Source organism: Galeopterus variegatus, unplaced genomic scaffold (genome assembly GCF_000696425.1).
Source record: "Galeopterus variegatus unplaced genomic scaffold, G_variegatus-3.0.2 Scaffold35, whole genome shotgun sequence".
Lineage (NCBI taxonomy): Eukaryota > Metazoa > Chordata > Mammalia > Dermoptera > Cynocephalidae > Galeopterus > Galeopterus variegatus.
In genome coordinates this window covers 616,548-633,019 of record NW_007726146.1, presented here as the reverse complement: position 1 = coordinate 633,019, position 16,472 = coordinate 616,548, and the positions used below count along the sequence as shown (strand labels likewise).

The window sequence follows — 16,472 nt, the reverse complement described above, 5'->3', positions numbered from 1 at the left end:
TGTCCTCATTCTTAAACTTTGGAAAGGCAGCTACCTTCCTTTGCAAAGAGAAACTATTAGGCACTTTTAAGAGACTGCAGACCAACATAATTTGAATCTTCCTAGTTCTTAGGAAGATGATTTCTAAATAGTATCTAGATTTGCTATAAAAAGTTCAAGAGAATTCCAACGTTCCAAGTTGTTGAATATAAAGTTTTCATGGCAGCATTTTGCAGAAAAAGAACCAGGCAGAGGTCAGTTTCACACATCTTTGGGGATTCCGGGCAAAGCTCTCATTTCATAAACTGGTTTCAGTTCTGAAATGTTTGTATGCCGTGGTTTACGGTAAGCAGAGTTCCTCCGGGAAAAGAATCCAGAAATACCAGGCTTAATATATGCTTACTTTCTTTTTCTTTCCCTGAAGTTATTGTAGTGTTGTTTGTGACCCTGAGAAGGCAAAAGAAAGAACCACTCATTGTCTTTGAGGAAGAAGATGTCCGTGAGAACATCATTACCTATGATGATGAAGGAGGAGGAGAGGAAGACACCGAAGCTTTTGATATTGCCACCCTCCAGAATCCTGATGGGATCAATGGATTTATCCCTCGCAAAGACATAAAACCTGAATATCAGTACATGCCTAGACCTGGACTCCGGCCAGCACCCAACAGTGTGGATGTCGATGACTTCATCAACACGAGAATACAGGAGGCTGACAATGACCCCACGGCCCCTCCTTATGACTCCATTCAAATCTATGGTTATGAAGGCCGGGGCTCGGTGGCTGGGTCCCTGAGCTCCTTAGAGTCTGCCACCACAGATTCAGACTTGGACTATGACTATCTACAGAACTGGGGACCTCGTTTTAAGAAACTAGCAGACTTGTATGGTTCCAAAGACACTTTTGATGATGATTCTTAACAATAACAACACAAATTTGGCCTTAAGAACTGTGTCTGGTGTTCTCAAGAATCTAGAAGATGTGTAAACAGGTATTTTTTTAAATCAAGGAAAGGCTCATTTAAATCAAGTGAAGTTTTAAAGAGAGGATACATTTAATAAAACTGCAAGGACGTCAACGTGGTAAATACTGTGAAGTACCTTTTCTCACAAAAAGGCAAATCTTGAAGTTGTTTATCAACTTCGCTAGAGAAAAACCACTTGGCATACAAAATATTTAAGTGAAGGAGAAGTTTTATGGTGAACTTACAATGAAGGGAAATTGTCGATGTGTTATGAACATCTAAGTCTTTCTTCTTCTTTTTTTTTTTAATTTGTCAAAGAAGCTTCCACAAAATTAGAAAGGACAACAGTTCTGAGCTGTAATTTCGCCTTAAACTATGGACACTCTATATGTAGTGCATTTTTAAACTTGAAATATATAATATTCAGCCAGCTTAAACCCATACAATGTATGTACAATACAATGTACAATTATGTCTCTTGAGCATCAATCTTGTTACTGCTGATTCTTGTAAATCTTTTTGCTTCTACTTTCATCTTAAACTAATACGTGCCAGATATAACTGTCTTGTTTCAGTGAGAGACGCCCTATTTCTATGTCATTTTTAATGTATCTATTTGTACAATTTTAAAGTTCTTATTTTAGTATACATACAAATATCAGTATTCTGACATGTAAGAAAATGTTATGGCATCACACTTATATTTTATGAACATTGTACTGTTGCTTTAATATGAGCTTCAATATAAGAAGCAACCTTTGAAATAAAAAAAAGATTCTTTTTTAATTCTGGGTTTGATTCTTAACATTGAGGAAAAAAATAAGTATTTCTAATGATTCATCTATATTTCTAATTTAATTGTGATCTTTTAATAACCCTATTTATGATCTGTTATAGTCTGTCTGCTGCTTTTATTGTTTATTTAAAATCAAATATGTTTTACAAATGTTTTTTCAGACAAGATTCTGTAATATCCTGTAAAGCTTTTTTTTGGTACATTCTCAGTGTTAGCTTCCTGGCTTACCTTCGCACACATCTTCTAAATAAGAAGGATGCTAAAGTTCTAGGTCAGTCTATGACTTTGCAATATGTGTTACATAATATGCATTTATCTTGTATATCAGTACTTAGATGGTTATAAGAGACGAATCCGTGAGGGAATGAAACTATCAGACCTCTAATGTTCAAGATGCAGATTCTATGCCCTATGCTGAGCATTTGGGAGTTGAGGAAGTGAAGAGTCAAAAATATAAATTTGCCCCAGACTCTGATGTTATTCTATTTTTTCTTATGTTGATCTTGCCATGCTATTGTAAGACTCTGACAATTGAAATTGCTTTTTTTTCCCTCCTATGATTTTAACTTTTCTTAAAATAATGTGGCATTTTATGTTTTGATAAGAGAAAGGGCAATTCACTTCAAACTCTTTGTTTTAGAGTATGTTTGGGGCCATAAGCTCAGAATGAGGGCAGGGGCCACATTAGATTCTGAGGGTCAATGCCATTTGACCCATGAATAGCCTGCAGTCCCTTCTAGCTTCCTGGGGATTGGGTTACGTGAAGGACATTTCACCTGCTCAGTTGGGCCAAAGGTCAAAATGTAGCAATACTGGGGGAAAGACCACACAAAGACATGCTGCAAGTGCTTTCCCTCTTTCTCCCTAAAGACAGGGCACATGGTGTTTTCTTGGATTGCAGACCATTTTTAGATAACCTTTCCTTTTCTCTCTTTCTTGTAAAAACTTGTTTCAAACATTTCTTTATATCCTGTTAACATACTATTTTTATGACTCAGTCAAAATGCATACAAAGAGAAATGTTTTTATGAAGTGCTCACTTCCATTTCACTTTGCATTTAAATCAAATTGGGCTGAACACTTCAATGGAATGAATTCTGTGGACAGTGTCATTTAAGAATCTCTCATTTCTGTGAGGGATTGCACATTCTTAATACTTCCATAATTGCAGGTTGTGTTCATTTTTTTAATATAGTTTTTGTAATCCAAAGAATATTTTGCTAGATTTGCACAGATCTCCAATTGAATTTGAAATGAAGAAATAACTCAAAAGGAATATGAATAGATCTTAAACAAGTATACAGCTATAAGTAACCCCATCACCATGGATGATACTTTTTTCTAGGAATGTATTTGGATTAGAGTTGACAACTACATTTTCACATTTTTATGTTTAAGTTTCTTTTTAAAAGGCTGTCTACTTTTCAATAGTTAAAAATACTTGCTTTTCTTTTTTCTTTTTTATTTTAAGCCTCTATTGTTTGTAGAACCCTCTTAGAAACTGGAAATAAAATGTCTTTCCCGACTAGTGGAGTCCTTTTTCATTTGGAACATATTGCCTTAAAAGCAATTTTAGTTAAGTGGTCCTTTCTTATTTCAATGTAAAGGAATCACTGCTTTATGACATCAGTGCAACTAAAATAAGGAACACCGATTTGCTCTTCTTGTCCTTGAGTAATGGGCATTGCTTATATTCATCATTCATTCATTCATTCATTCATTCCTTCATTCATTCATCAAGTTCTTACTTTGTAGAACCTTTGCTAGTTGTTTGAGGATGTAGAATGAATCTTGCCACCTTCCTTGACAACTTTCAGTCCTTTCAACCCCGTATCAAAATATCTATCCTGTTGTCTTATAATCACCTATTTGCCTTTATGCCCATCCACCTCCCCGGACCACACTACAGTATATTTTCTCCTCTTCAGAGGTTGAAGGAACAAAATAGTAAAATAAGACATAACAGAAGGGAGAAGTTGAGATGTTGAGTGTGAATGGAGGGTAAGCTAAATGCAGCAATTCGGGACAGATCTTATGTTTAGCTAAATTAACTCTTAAAAGGGTTCCTTGGGATGATGGAGAAGATATGAGAGCATCTTATTTACATCACTTGGAGAATGTGTTAAAAATACACCTTTGCGGTGCCCAGCGAGTATGGCTCTGTGTGTCAGGTGGGATCTGGTCTGGAATACTTGAAATTGCTCCTGGGTAGTTGTGCTACAGCCTTCACCACTTTTTGAGACTTTTACAGGACAATGGGGGCAGGTGGGGGTGGGCAGCTGGGATCTCTGAGCAGATGAGTGGCAAAGTCCATCTGGTAGGCACTGTGGAGGATTAGGAGCATATAAACCTAGAGACATGTCAGGAGGGTTTGGGTGAAGTTCAAAATGAGATAAAATGAGGGTCTGAAATGATTCAGTAAATTGGGGATGGAGAGGAGGAACGACTTCTCTGCTTCTGCCCTGCAACCAGCTTGGACTGGACTATCTTCACCTCAGAACCTAAAGACTGACACAGCTGATTTCTGCCTCCCAAACTCTTCTCCCTGAAGAAGCCAGAGGGATATTTTAAACCTACAATGCAGATCATATGACTCTATAACAAACCTCTGGCTTCCCAAAGTCGTAAAATAAGTTTCAATTCCTTTACTTTATTGTTTTACGTGATCAGGGCCATGCAAACCTTTCCAATTTCATCTTACTCCTCCTTTCAGTGTGCTGCACTCCAGCCACATTGGTCATCTTTTAGTTCCTCATGCAAACGAAACGTGTTCTTTTTTCCATCTAAAGTAGATCACCCTTTGTTGGTTTCCTTTGTATCGATTACAACTTTTTAAACTTATTTTGCTTTTTGGCTTCTTGTGTGTGTGTAAGTGTGTTTGTAGGTCTGACTGCCCCACCAGAATGTAAGCTCCAAGAAGGCAGGAATCTTGTTTTCTTTTTCGCTGTTGTATGCCCATTTCTTTAAATCATTCCTGAAACATAACAGGTGCACAATAAATATGTATTGAATGAAAGAAAATATGCTAATAAGGTAGATTTATCAGAATTTGATAACTGATTAGAGATTGCCAGTGTGATTTTAAGCTTCCTTACCTATGATATTGAGTTCTTTGTGACCATAGCACCTGGGACTGTGAATCTAAAAGCAGTGGGTTTGGAGGAAAGAAGTTGAATTAAGTTTGGATTGGAAGTGTAAATTGAAGGTGTTTCTGTGACAGCTAGATGGAACTGTCCAGTAGGTAATCAGAAGTACAGATTTGCAGCTAGCTCCCTACAGAAGTAGTGAAGATGCTGCTTGGCATAAAGAGTAGGAGTCACCAAGTTTGACTTGAAGACTCAGGAGTGATTGTGATTCTTCTAATTGGGTTTTCACTGCCCTCTTCCAACTTTAAATAAGTATTTCAATGTGGAATTCCTTCTAGTATTGGAGAGTAAAGCTGATTTTACTTTTATTAATAAGTATAATTAGTATGTATAAACCTTATTCTTGTATGTCAAATGCTTTGAAAACTAGGAAGGGAATATTAACTAATTTGCTAATTCTTCTCTTCAATTAGTGTGCCTTTTTTGAGCTCATACTGTATGGGAGTTGTGTACTGGGCGTGAGACATTCATTTGTGCTACCACCCCCACATTACACTGGAGAAAACTGTAGACCAGAGAGGCTAAGCATCTCTCCAAAACACACACAGGAAGAGATGCCAGAGCTAAATGGGAAAGAATCCCATTTCTCCTACCTTGGTTAGGGGACTTATCCTTTAAACTTAGGTTCAAGATGCCTGCAACAATTACTATATCTCACCATCAGTGGACTCAGCTGAGGCATTTGCAATGAGAACTTGGAAGGGAGTGGAAGCTTCCCAGCCTATGTAAATTCAGTTTATTTCTTTGAGCCACCATTCACCACTTCACTGACAATGGGATCTAGGCACACCTCTGAAGGTTCAGCCTGCCTTCCAAGTCTAAAATGAGGCACAGGGCAGAATCGTGAATTGTCCTCTGTGGTTTGCATCTTTCTACTCTATGGATGTTGAAAATCAAATACAAAAGAAACTGATTTAACATTTTAGGGCTGTTTGTGTTATGTTTCATAAAGAAGTTGATATTTTGTCTTCTTCGTGCAATTCAAAATGTGTTAAGAAAAAAAAAAAAGTCAATGTCTAGAGCCTCTGTCAGGTCTTAAAGGCCTGGGAGTAAGAATTGAATTTTCATCTTGGAAACTAATGCATCTAGTCATTTTTTTTAATGATCAGAGGCTACCACCTTTTCAAAAGGACTTCATTCATTCTGGTGATTTAGATATGATTATGTTGTTTTTTGTCACTTTAGGAAACTGAAAGCTGGCCCTTGATCATCTCTCACAGGTTCACAGAGAAAACACTGACCAAAGATTCAGCTTGCACAGAGCTCGAATCTTCAGCTTGAATGTAAAAACAACGCAGTACTTCTCTCTTTTCCGAGGTTTCTCCTTCCATGATTTCAGTTACCCGATGTCAACTGTGGTCCAAAAATACAAGTATGAAATACAAAAATCCAGAAATAAACAATTCCTAAATTTTAAATTGCATCCTGTTCTGAGTAGCATGATGAAATCTCACGCTGTCCCCCTTCATCCCTCCTGGGATGTGAATCATCACATTGTCCAGCGTGCCCATGCAGTAGACCCTATGGCCCATTAATCATTCAGTGGATAGGCCGTTGTGGTGTGGCAATGCTTGTGTTCTAGTAACCCTTATTCTACTTCATAATGACCTCAAAGCACTAGAGTAGCAGTGCTGGCATATTTTTACAATTATTCTATTTTAATATTAGTTATTGTTGTATTTGCACCTAATTTATAAATTAAACTCTATCACAGGTATTTATAGGGAAAAATAGTATATATAACGTTTGGTGCTATCTGCAGTTTCAGGCAACCACTGGGGGTCTTGGAAGTTATCCTCTGCGGATAAAAGAAGACTATTGTATATCCCATATTGGGCGTGGCATTTAATACACTCCTGTGTGTAAAGCCTGGCTCTATCACTACCTGTGTGACTTCAGATAGGTATCTTGACCTCTCTGAACTTCATTTTCCACAAATGTGTAATGAAGATAACAAGTCCTACATCGCTGGCAGTGGGGAAGAATAAATGATTTCATGTTTCTAGAGCCACTAACAGTTCCTCAGGGAAAACCCCTAGTAGAAGGCTTCAATTATATTGCTAGTGTCTCTATTATTTTCCCAGCCCCAAGCTCCAGAAAAATGTAAGGAAAGAATTTACTACCTCATGCCCCCCGTTTTCTCCAACTAGTTTCTTCACAAATCTGTTCACTCTCTCATCTCCCTCTCTCTCGAGCTAATAATAGAATATACATGTCTTAACCCACCATAGATTAGTTTAGCCAGAGAACTGATTGACAGTTTCCCTACCTAATTTTTTTTTTAAAGGCTAATTATCTGCTCAATAAATTCAGTTATGTTTGGCTATAATATGTAGCATAATATTGGCAAAACTATGGGTAAAATAGCTTTTAAGCATTTTGTCAGAAGACCAATAAAGACACATGGTTACTGTATATAACTGGATAGGAGCCATGTATCCTATGTATCAAATTTCAAATAATATTGGAAATTTGGATGAGCTTGTCAAGAACTGTACAAACTTTGACATTTCCAATGTAAAAAATTTTATATTTGATACATTTTTGCTCATTTGTTAAGACAATGGTGTGTTTTTCTTAGATATAACTCTTCTCTAAAAATATTTAGATTTGAAGACATATAATTTTATTAGAATACTACCTTTTTATAACAACTTTAATGAGTTTAATTTTACCACAATTTTTACATCATTTAGTAGTCATAAAATTGAAAATTGTTTTATGCTATGCTAATGTTCTCCCTTCCTGGCACCCCCCAAACACTAACTGGGATGTAAAATAAATAGTAGTGCTTGAAATAAAACTTTCAAATTACTTTCTCCTAAGAGTTAGTAAAGAGGTCACCGTTTTGATAATGCTGACCTAGCAAACTAGTCCAGGGTCTCTAGAATTACAAATAGGCTCCCATGGAGCACTCAGTTCTTCTTTTTTCAAATTTAGATTCCAGCACAGAATAGGTGCTGAGTAAATATTCTGGGCAGAAACACAGCAGTGGGTGGATAAAGGGAAATCAATTCACTTAATGTTCTAGGTATTTTAGCATTCTAATCTAGTAGAAATGTCTAAATGAACATTTACTAGCTACCTCCCCTCTCCCATGTTTTGATAGTACTATTAGAATGCTTTGGATTTAGATATGACATAATTATATATCTTACCTAGATATTCACCCAACACACTCAGACCAAACTGCACCCCAGTGTACTCAGGAGATCATTGAAGTGTCATCAGATTATCAGTATGACTGGCTAACCCTGGAAAGTTCACCATTTCTGTGGGTCTCATTTTCCTTATCCACACAGTGGAGATACGTAATCTCTGTCTGCCATGCCTCCAAGAACTCTAGAAAAGATAGACCTAGAATAAGAAAATAAAAATAAAAGTATAACTGGCACAAATAAATGATCTTATTATTAGTTTTGGTGTTATTTGGGCTTTTTCATACTGTAACTAGGTCTTTCTAGCATCTGCAAGGGACTAAGAAGATAACCTCAGATCCAAATACAAAGTTTAGAGACCCTTTGGCTCCTCTTTTCAAGACTTTGATCCAGTAGCCCCAGTGTTAAGGGAAATTGAGGAGTTCTGCTGGCTAAGTCTGGGTTCTTGGTGTCTTGAACAAAGAATTGAATGAGACATGCCAGAGGTGAAAAGCAAGGAGCAGTATTGTTTAGCAAAGAGAGAATACACTCTAGAGAGAACAGAGCAGGCTCAAGCAAGAGAGAAAGGCTCAAGAGCACCAACAGGTACATTCCTGGGGGGTTCAGTCCTCTTAGCTGGATTTGAGTTGTTTGGTTATTGGTTGATACCTGAGTGTCTGAGTGTAGTCTCTGTTGATTGGTGCCCTAGCTGGTGGGAGCTCATTCCAACCGAATGGTGCCCAATGTGGGGTGGAGCTCCCTGTCTTTATCTTCTGTGGTTGTTTTTGTGCTTGTGCATGCCTAAGTCTTGGGGAACCCTTGTACTGGTTATCCCATTTACAAATAACCAGGTTTCCTCTTCCATCTCTTGTGTTTTTCTAATTTCCTGTTATACCAGGGTAGGCTTTAAACTGCCTCTAAGAGATGGATATTGCATCTTTGCTGTGTAGGGATTGTGACCTCAGGGGTCCTCCCAGCCAAACCTCCTAACTTCACTGCATTCTTATCACCACATGGAAATAGTGATTTCTGGAAGGTCAAGGATATAAAAAACCTTGATCTCTGTAGTCCAGTGTTTTCCCAGGTTGGAATATGCATTTCTGCATCTCTGGCAGTTAGAAGAAATAGTTTTAAATGACATTAAGTAAGGATACACTTCAACAAAAGAGAGATATCCCCTTTGAAATTACTAAGCAGATAATGTGCACACAATTCTCCCTCTGCTTGGAATCCAATTCCAGCTTAGCTACTTTTCTCTGAACACCAATCTAAAGCAGTCTCTCAATTCCTGCCATATTGCTCTTTTATCATTTTCTGCAGAGTACATATCACTTGTAAACTTTTTTTTTCTTTTCAATGCTTTCCTTGCTTATTTTCAATCCATTACCTATCTAGAATGTAAGCACCATGGGAGGAAAGACTTATTCTTTTCACAATGTATTCCAGAGCCTAGAACAGATTCTGGTATGTTATCGATGTTCAGTAAGTAATGGTTGGCAACTTAGGGGTGCTGGTAAAATTGTTATTGCTTATTCTGGTGGAGTATGTCCTAGTTTGGGGTTATATGTTTAACTACCTTAAAATCCCATTTATGAAAAGGAGGTGACGCTTCAAGCTTCAAGTCTGCAGCAGCAAATGTGTCTGCAAGAATTTAATAAGTGGTTTACTTTCTGTGTATTTATTTGGGCAGTTACCTTCCATGCCATGTAAAAATTTTCCACTCATAGAAATAATACAATGTTTCCTTTTAGATACAGTTGTTGAGATAAAATGTGAGCTATTTAAAGGTAAGTATATATTAAGTAAATAGTACGTCTGCTGCTAGAATACGTTGATGTAGGAAAGAAAGATGATGTTGAATTCAGGAGTGCCCTAAGATTTGGGCAATACTGATGGTGTCCAACCAGCCCATTTATGAATGAAAAAACTGATGTTCTAGAAGGTTAGCTAAGTTGCTACAAGAAGCAGAGAACCAAGAAGAGAATAAAGAAAGAAAATCTAGGTCTCCTTCTTGTGACCTAACTCTCAGTTCTAGGAAACTTGGACTCCAGAAAGAGAGACCAGACATTGAATCAGTTTTGTTGTTGTTGTTCCTGCCCAGATACAGGCATGGTTTTTCCTTCATATCCATTATTGCTCTACTTAAGTGTCACCTCCTTAGAAAGGCCTTATATAAAATAACATCCTGTCTTTCTGAGACCATTACTAGCCCCTGATCTTATTTTATTTTCACTGCACTTATCTCTACCTGCTATTAGAATTGATATCTATATACTTGTTTATTCTTTGCACAGCCACACACAGACACATGTACACACACTATAAAGTAAATTCCGTGAGGACAGTGGCTTTGTGTTGTTCACTTCTGTACACCCAGAACCTAGGACAGTGCCTGCTATATATTGGGGGCTCAATTAATAATTGTCAAACAAGTGAATGAATAATAATAATTATCAACTTTAGATTTTAATTTATGGCTTTAATTGAATGAGACTTTTCATTCAGTTTTTTCCCTCAGTGCTATTTATTAATAACAATGATGTTGTCAACCAAATGGGGATCACAGGATAGAGTATCACTTCATTCTCTCCCAGAATACAGGCATTTCAGATACTCAAAGACAGTGATTTATCAGTAATTGTTAACCCCTTATCAGGGCTTTCTCTCTAGCATTTCAGAATCCAGACCTAGAGAACAAAAAGCTAGGCATCTTCTGGGCTAGAGAAGAGATTCTAAATGAAGGGAATACAGACCTAGATGAGTTGCACAAAAAGCTCTTCCAGATATTTTTGCTCTGGGCCCTAATGTTTAAATGAAAGAAATCTTCAAATTCCTGTTCTAATGACCCACAAGGACTTGAAGAGCTTTGCCATGAGGTGTGTTTCTAGTTAATGTGATAGATTTTTGTTTTAACTATGCTGGATTATTAAACCTAGACTAGTTGGTAGGAAAGACCTAAAATAATGTTAGTCATTCCATGAAACATTTAACACCTGCTCTTATTTGTAATGGAGTGCAACATGCCTATGATTTCTACCCTAAAAGAACAGGTGGACAATTTATTAATGGCCTACTCTGTTCTAGAAATTTGGCCCATCTAAAATTTGTTGGGTCCAGTGATGACCACCAAGCCACTGCAGTAAGTGCCCCAGGGGTCCTGAGCCAGGGTGGTGGGGTGCCGAGGGCCTTGGCCACGCCCCCTCCAACACCCACAACCAGCCCAGCAATGACCACTGAGCCACTCCTGGAAGCCCCCGGTCTCCCCTGCAGGAATAAGGGGGTGCCACAGACCTGAACCACACCCCTCCTCCTTCCTCCTTCTCCTACCGTATTACTTTCCCCCGTCCTCCTTCTCCCTCCCCCCAACTGCTCTGCAACAACATCTTAGAATGTAAAAAATTAATAATATTATTAATAAATCAATAAACTTAAAAAAATTCATAGGGATTTCCCTTATAATTGTTCAGTATTATGGATAAAACTCCAGATGAAGAATATATTCAAGATACTAACTACTATGTGGAAATTATTTCTTTTGTGATTTGGGGGCAAGATGATTGATTTGGGGTCCTCAGGAGAGGACCCAAATATCCCATAGCCATGCTTTAGTTTTTGTTTATTTGTTTATTAGAAATGAGTAGGGGCAGGGCACTTCTTGAGTATTACCAATAACCGTGGTGACCACATTTCCTAGTTATCCCCAAGACAGTCCCGGTGTTCATTTGTGGTTATAGAGTACTTTTTTAACAGTGCCCACTTTCATTTTCCAAAGCGACCCATTATGGATAATAATTTATATGGTCATCCTATCAATAATTTCATCCCACAGTTTGTTGACAGTGTAATAGGTTTTCAATGGCCATAGAGACTTTTCTCACACCTGCAGAAAGGTGATTTGCCTAGTCCAGGAAGGAAGGAAAAGGGACATAAACCTGCATCTCATTAATCTTAGAGAAGTATGCCAACATATCAAAGTTCTCCCTTCTCTGCAGGTTTAAATTTTGAGACTGATTTTTAAAAAATAACCCTTACCCTCTTCCCGAGGATATACAAACATTGAAAACTTAAAAATGAATGTTGGGTTCACATTGTTTATACAGTTTCATGGTTTATATGTTTCACTCAACATAGGAGCATGATTAATATGAAAAAAAAATATGTTTTTACTTTTTACTTGAATTGCTGCCCAATATTATATCGTGTGAATGAATCACCACTATGTGATCATTAAATTACCAAATAATTATTAAGTACCTTAGTATGAGCTGAATGCTCATCAGGGCCCAGGGAAAACAACAGTACCAGAGAGGTCCAAGTGGTCTTCATATGAATTAAGTTCTAGTGGGGATGTTCAGATGGTAATTAAGTACTGACACAGGTACACAATTAAAACCTGTAATTACAAAAGATACAGAAGCAAGCAGTTATAATTATAATGGGAAATAAATTGTTTCCTCATAGTGTTGACCATAATGTTAAAATTAATATATCTGGACATAAAGCAATGTGTACAGCTCTGATTATTTCCTTTGGATGGATTCCAGGAAGTGAGATTCTGAGAAGCAGAATTGAGAAACAAAGCATAGAAGTATTATTTACGTATTTATTTATTTATTTTTGGCTTTTGAACATATATGTTCAATTTCTTTCTAGAAAAATTGTTCCTACTTATACTGTCATCGGTATATGACGTGATGACATATGTCAAGGCACCATCATACATTTGTTGCTCCGATTTTTTTAATGTCATTTTTTTCATTTATTGGTTTCTAGTGAAATTTGATATTTATCATTTTTATTAGCATTCTTCAATTATCTTATGTGAGGTATTGCTTTGTAATATTCTCTGACCCCTTATGAGACATATTAGGTTAGTTTTATTTTAGATTTTCATGTGCTGAAAACATTTTTTCCAGTTTGATGTTTAGTATTAAATTTGTGTGCTTTAAATATACTAAAAATTATGCCATGGAATTTTTTGTGATAGTTTCCTTTTTGACTTTCCATTGGTTTTATGTTAAAAATTTCAAACTAATTTTTGTATGTACAGTGAGATGAGGGTCAGAATCTTTTCATGTGGATATCCAACTGATGCAGCTCCATTTATTAAAAATAACATCATTAGTTAGGATTGTGTTAAAAATATTATCCTTTTCCCCGAAAATTACCATGGCACCTTTGCTGAAAATCAATCAATTGCGTATGCCTGGGTCTACTTGTGAATTTCCTATTCTGCCCCACTGATTTATATGCCTATCCTTATACCAGTATAGCATTGTCTTTTATATAAAAGTATATAAAATTTTGAAGTCAGGTGGCACAAGTGTTTCATTACTTGCTTTTCAAATTTGAGCCAAACTTGCATTCCTGAGACAAAACCCACTTGGTTATAATATATATTAGCCTTTTTAATGCATTTGATTACCTAAAATTGTATTAACTATTTTTGCATTTACATTAATGAAGTATATTGGACTGGCCTTTTCTTTTTCTGTAATGTCTTGTGTGATTGATTGTGGTGTCAGGATGATTCTAGCCTCTTAAAATTACTTGAGAAGTGGTCCTTCCTCTCCTATTTTCTTGGAGAGTTCATGTAGAATTTGTATCCTTTCCAGTTTAATTGTCTGTTAGCATTCACCAATGAAACCATCTTGTCCCAAAGGTTTATTTGTGGGAAGGCTCTTACTACAAATTCAGCTTATTTACTAGATACAAGGATATTCAGGTTACTTATTTCTTTTTAAGTAATTTATTTCTATGTGTGTTCATCGTACATATTTATGGGATTTGATACGTGAATACAATGCGTGAAGATCAAATCAGGGTAGGTAGCATATTCGCCATCACAAAAACTTATCATTTCTTTGTGATGTATGTATCATTTCTTTGTGATTTGAGCTCCTCTTTTCTAGCCATTTGAAAACATACAATAAATTATTGTTATAGATGCTTAGCACTATTGTAGACCACTATTACTTATTTTTCCTACCTAGCTGTAATTTTGTATTCTTTACCCAACCTCTCTCTATCTCCCTATCTCCTCCTCTTCCTAGCCTATAGTAGTCACAATCTTACTGAGTAAATTTTGATAGTCTGCATCTTTCAAGAAATTTAACTACATTACTGAAATAATGGCATGAAGCTATTCATAATGTCCCCTTATTTTCCATTTAATGTCTATGGGCCATCTATAGGACTTGTATCCTGTATTTGTTACTGATAATGGTATTTTGTATTTTTTATTCATTTTTTATCGATCTATCTAAAATTTATCTTTTTATTACCTTTTTAAATAAGCAGCTCTTGATTTCATTGTCCATATTCCAATTTCCTTGACTTCTCTTTTTCTTTATTATTTTTATTTTCATTAAACTGCATTTAATTTGGTATTCATTTTATAGTTTTTTAAAGCTTGATAGTTAATTTTAGGCCTTTTTTCTAATAGAAACCTTTAATGCTAAAAACTTCCTTCCAAGCTCTGCTTTACCTGTACCCCCAATTTTGATATGCAGCTCTGTCATTTTCATTCTGTTTAAAATATAATGATCCTTGAGACTTCTCTTTGACACATGTCCAACATTTTAGGATTTTCTATATGCTTTTCTGCTTGGGGTTTTGTCTTTAATTCTATTATGATCATAGAAAACACTTTGTGTGATTCTAATTTTTGTTTACTTTTTGCAAATTTTGTGTTATGGAACAACATTTGGTCTATCTTGGTAAATGTTCCATGAGCACTTGAAGTATGTTCAGTCTGCTGTTGTTGGATGGATTTTCTACATGTAAATTAGTTCAAACTGGTAGATGATATTGTTCAAGTCTTCTGTACCCTTACTGATTTTCTGTTTAACTGTTAAAACTGCTAACTGTAATTATGGATTTCTATATTTCTTCTTGCAGTTTTATTTATATTTGTTTCATGTATTTTGAAGCTCCTTTAGTAGGTTCATATACTTAGGATAGTTATAATATCATATTTCTGATATGTTCTTTTCTCTGAAGTATATATATATATGTATATATATATATGTATATGTATATATATGTATATATATCTTTATATTAACGTGGCCAATTCTTTCTTAGTATTTGCATGATATGTCATTTTGCATGATGTCCCATTTTTTAACTTTTAAATTATGTACATCTTTATTTTGAAAACAGAAAACAAGTTACTTGTAGACAGCATGATTACTGTGTTTTGTAAGTTTATCTAATGACTTCAGCTTTTTAATCAGAGTATGAAGAACAGTGATTCTCAATTTTTTTGTCTTAGAATCTCTTTACATACTCAAAACTAATGATGACCCCAAAGAGCTCTTGTATTTGTTTGTTGTTTCTGTGTATCTTTACCTTTTACATTTGAAAAAAGTAAACAGATACTTTTTAGTTAATTTACAAATAACAATAATAAGCCTATCGCAATTAATATATAAAACATTTTATTTGTTTTGATCAACAAGAGTCTTACTTTGTTATGCCATTAAAATACTTCCTTCAGGTCCTCAGTCAAATCTACCACATTTGAATAAAAATGTTCCTCTCAGGAGTCAGCAATCAGTGGACAGAGCGTTTTACCTACTTATCCCATCTTTTCTGACATATGCTCATTTCCTTGGGGCCCTGCCAAAGAGTAACCTGTGGGTTAGCTCAGTCAGATGGCCATGACACCTCTTTGTCTTAGTTGAGGGTGGAGGTGGAGCATTAAATGTCTCCCTTTTCACTGTTGTTATCTCTTCATAGGGCTTAATATTTTATAAACGACTTTGAAAAGCTATTTGACTTCAGGCTATCTGCAGGGCAAATATCCTTGAGGATGGAAACACAAAGAAATCCTGGCAGCCTTTTTAAAATGAAAGAGAGTGGGACAGAAAATACAAGGAGAATTAGCTCCAATTTGTATTTAACAAAAGTATTTTACTATATCATTCTAGTGGGTAAGAGGAACTAACAATGAGCCCCTTTGTTATGAAAATCAGTAAAAAATCTATCTATGTATATGTACACACACATATAGTTATAGTTAAGGTTATATATAGTTGCATGTTAATAAATAGTAAGGAGAAAAACAGATAAAGCAAGGGAAGTGAAGATTGTCAGGTTGCAGAGAAGGTGCACATATTTTATATGCTCTGGCCAGGGAAGGCCTCAATGGGAAGGTGATATTTGAGTAAACCCCTAAAGGGGGTGAGCATCTAATCACACAGACATCTGGTATAAGTATATTTCAAGGAGTGGGAACAGCAAGAGTAAAGACAATTGAACTACAAAGGCAAAGGAGAGAGAGGGAAAAATATTTGCATGAAATATGGCAGGAAAAGGGAAATCTTTAACATGCAAATGGCTCATATAAATTAATAAGGCACTTATAGACAAATGAGTAAAAGTTATAAACAAACTACAAAAGAGTATGTGCGACTGGATAGCCAGAACCCAGAAAAATCATCAC

At 36.0% G+C, this 16,472-nt stretch overlaps 1 protein-coding gene across 1 annotated transcript in view; it reads left to right on the top strand.

Moving 5' to 3' along the window:
- CDH11 (cadherin 11, type 2, OB-cadherin (osteoblast)) overlaps positions 1 to 1,731 on the top strand; it is a 90,912-nt gene extending 89,181 nt beyond the window's left edge. Inside the window, exon 12 of the mRNA XM_008570965.1 lies at positions 404 to 1,731. Within this exon, the coding sequence (XP_008569187.1) occupies positions 404 to 900 (497 nt within the window). The 3' untranslated portion in view covers positions 901 to 1,731. The remainder of the gene's footprint in view (positions 1 to 403) is intronic.
- Positions 1,732 to 16,472: the final 14,741 nt, after the last annotated feature.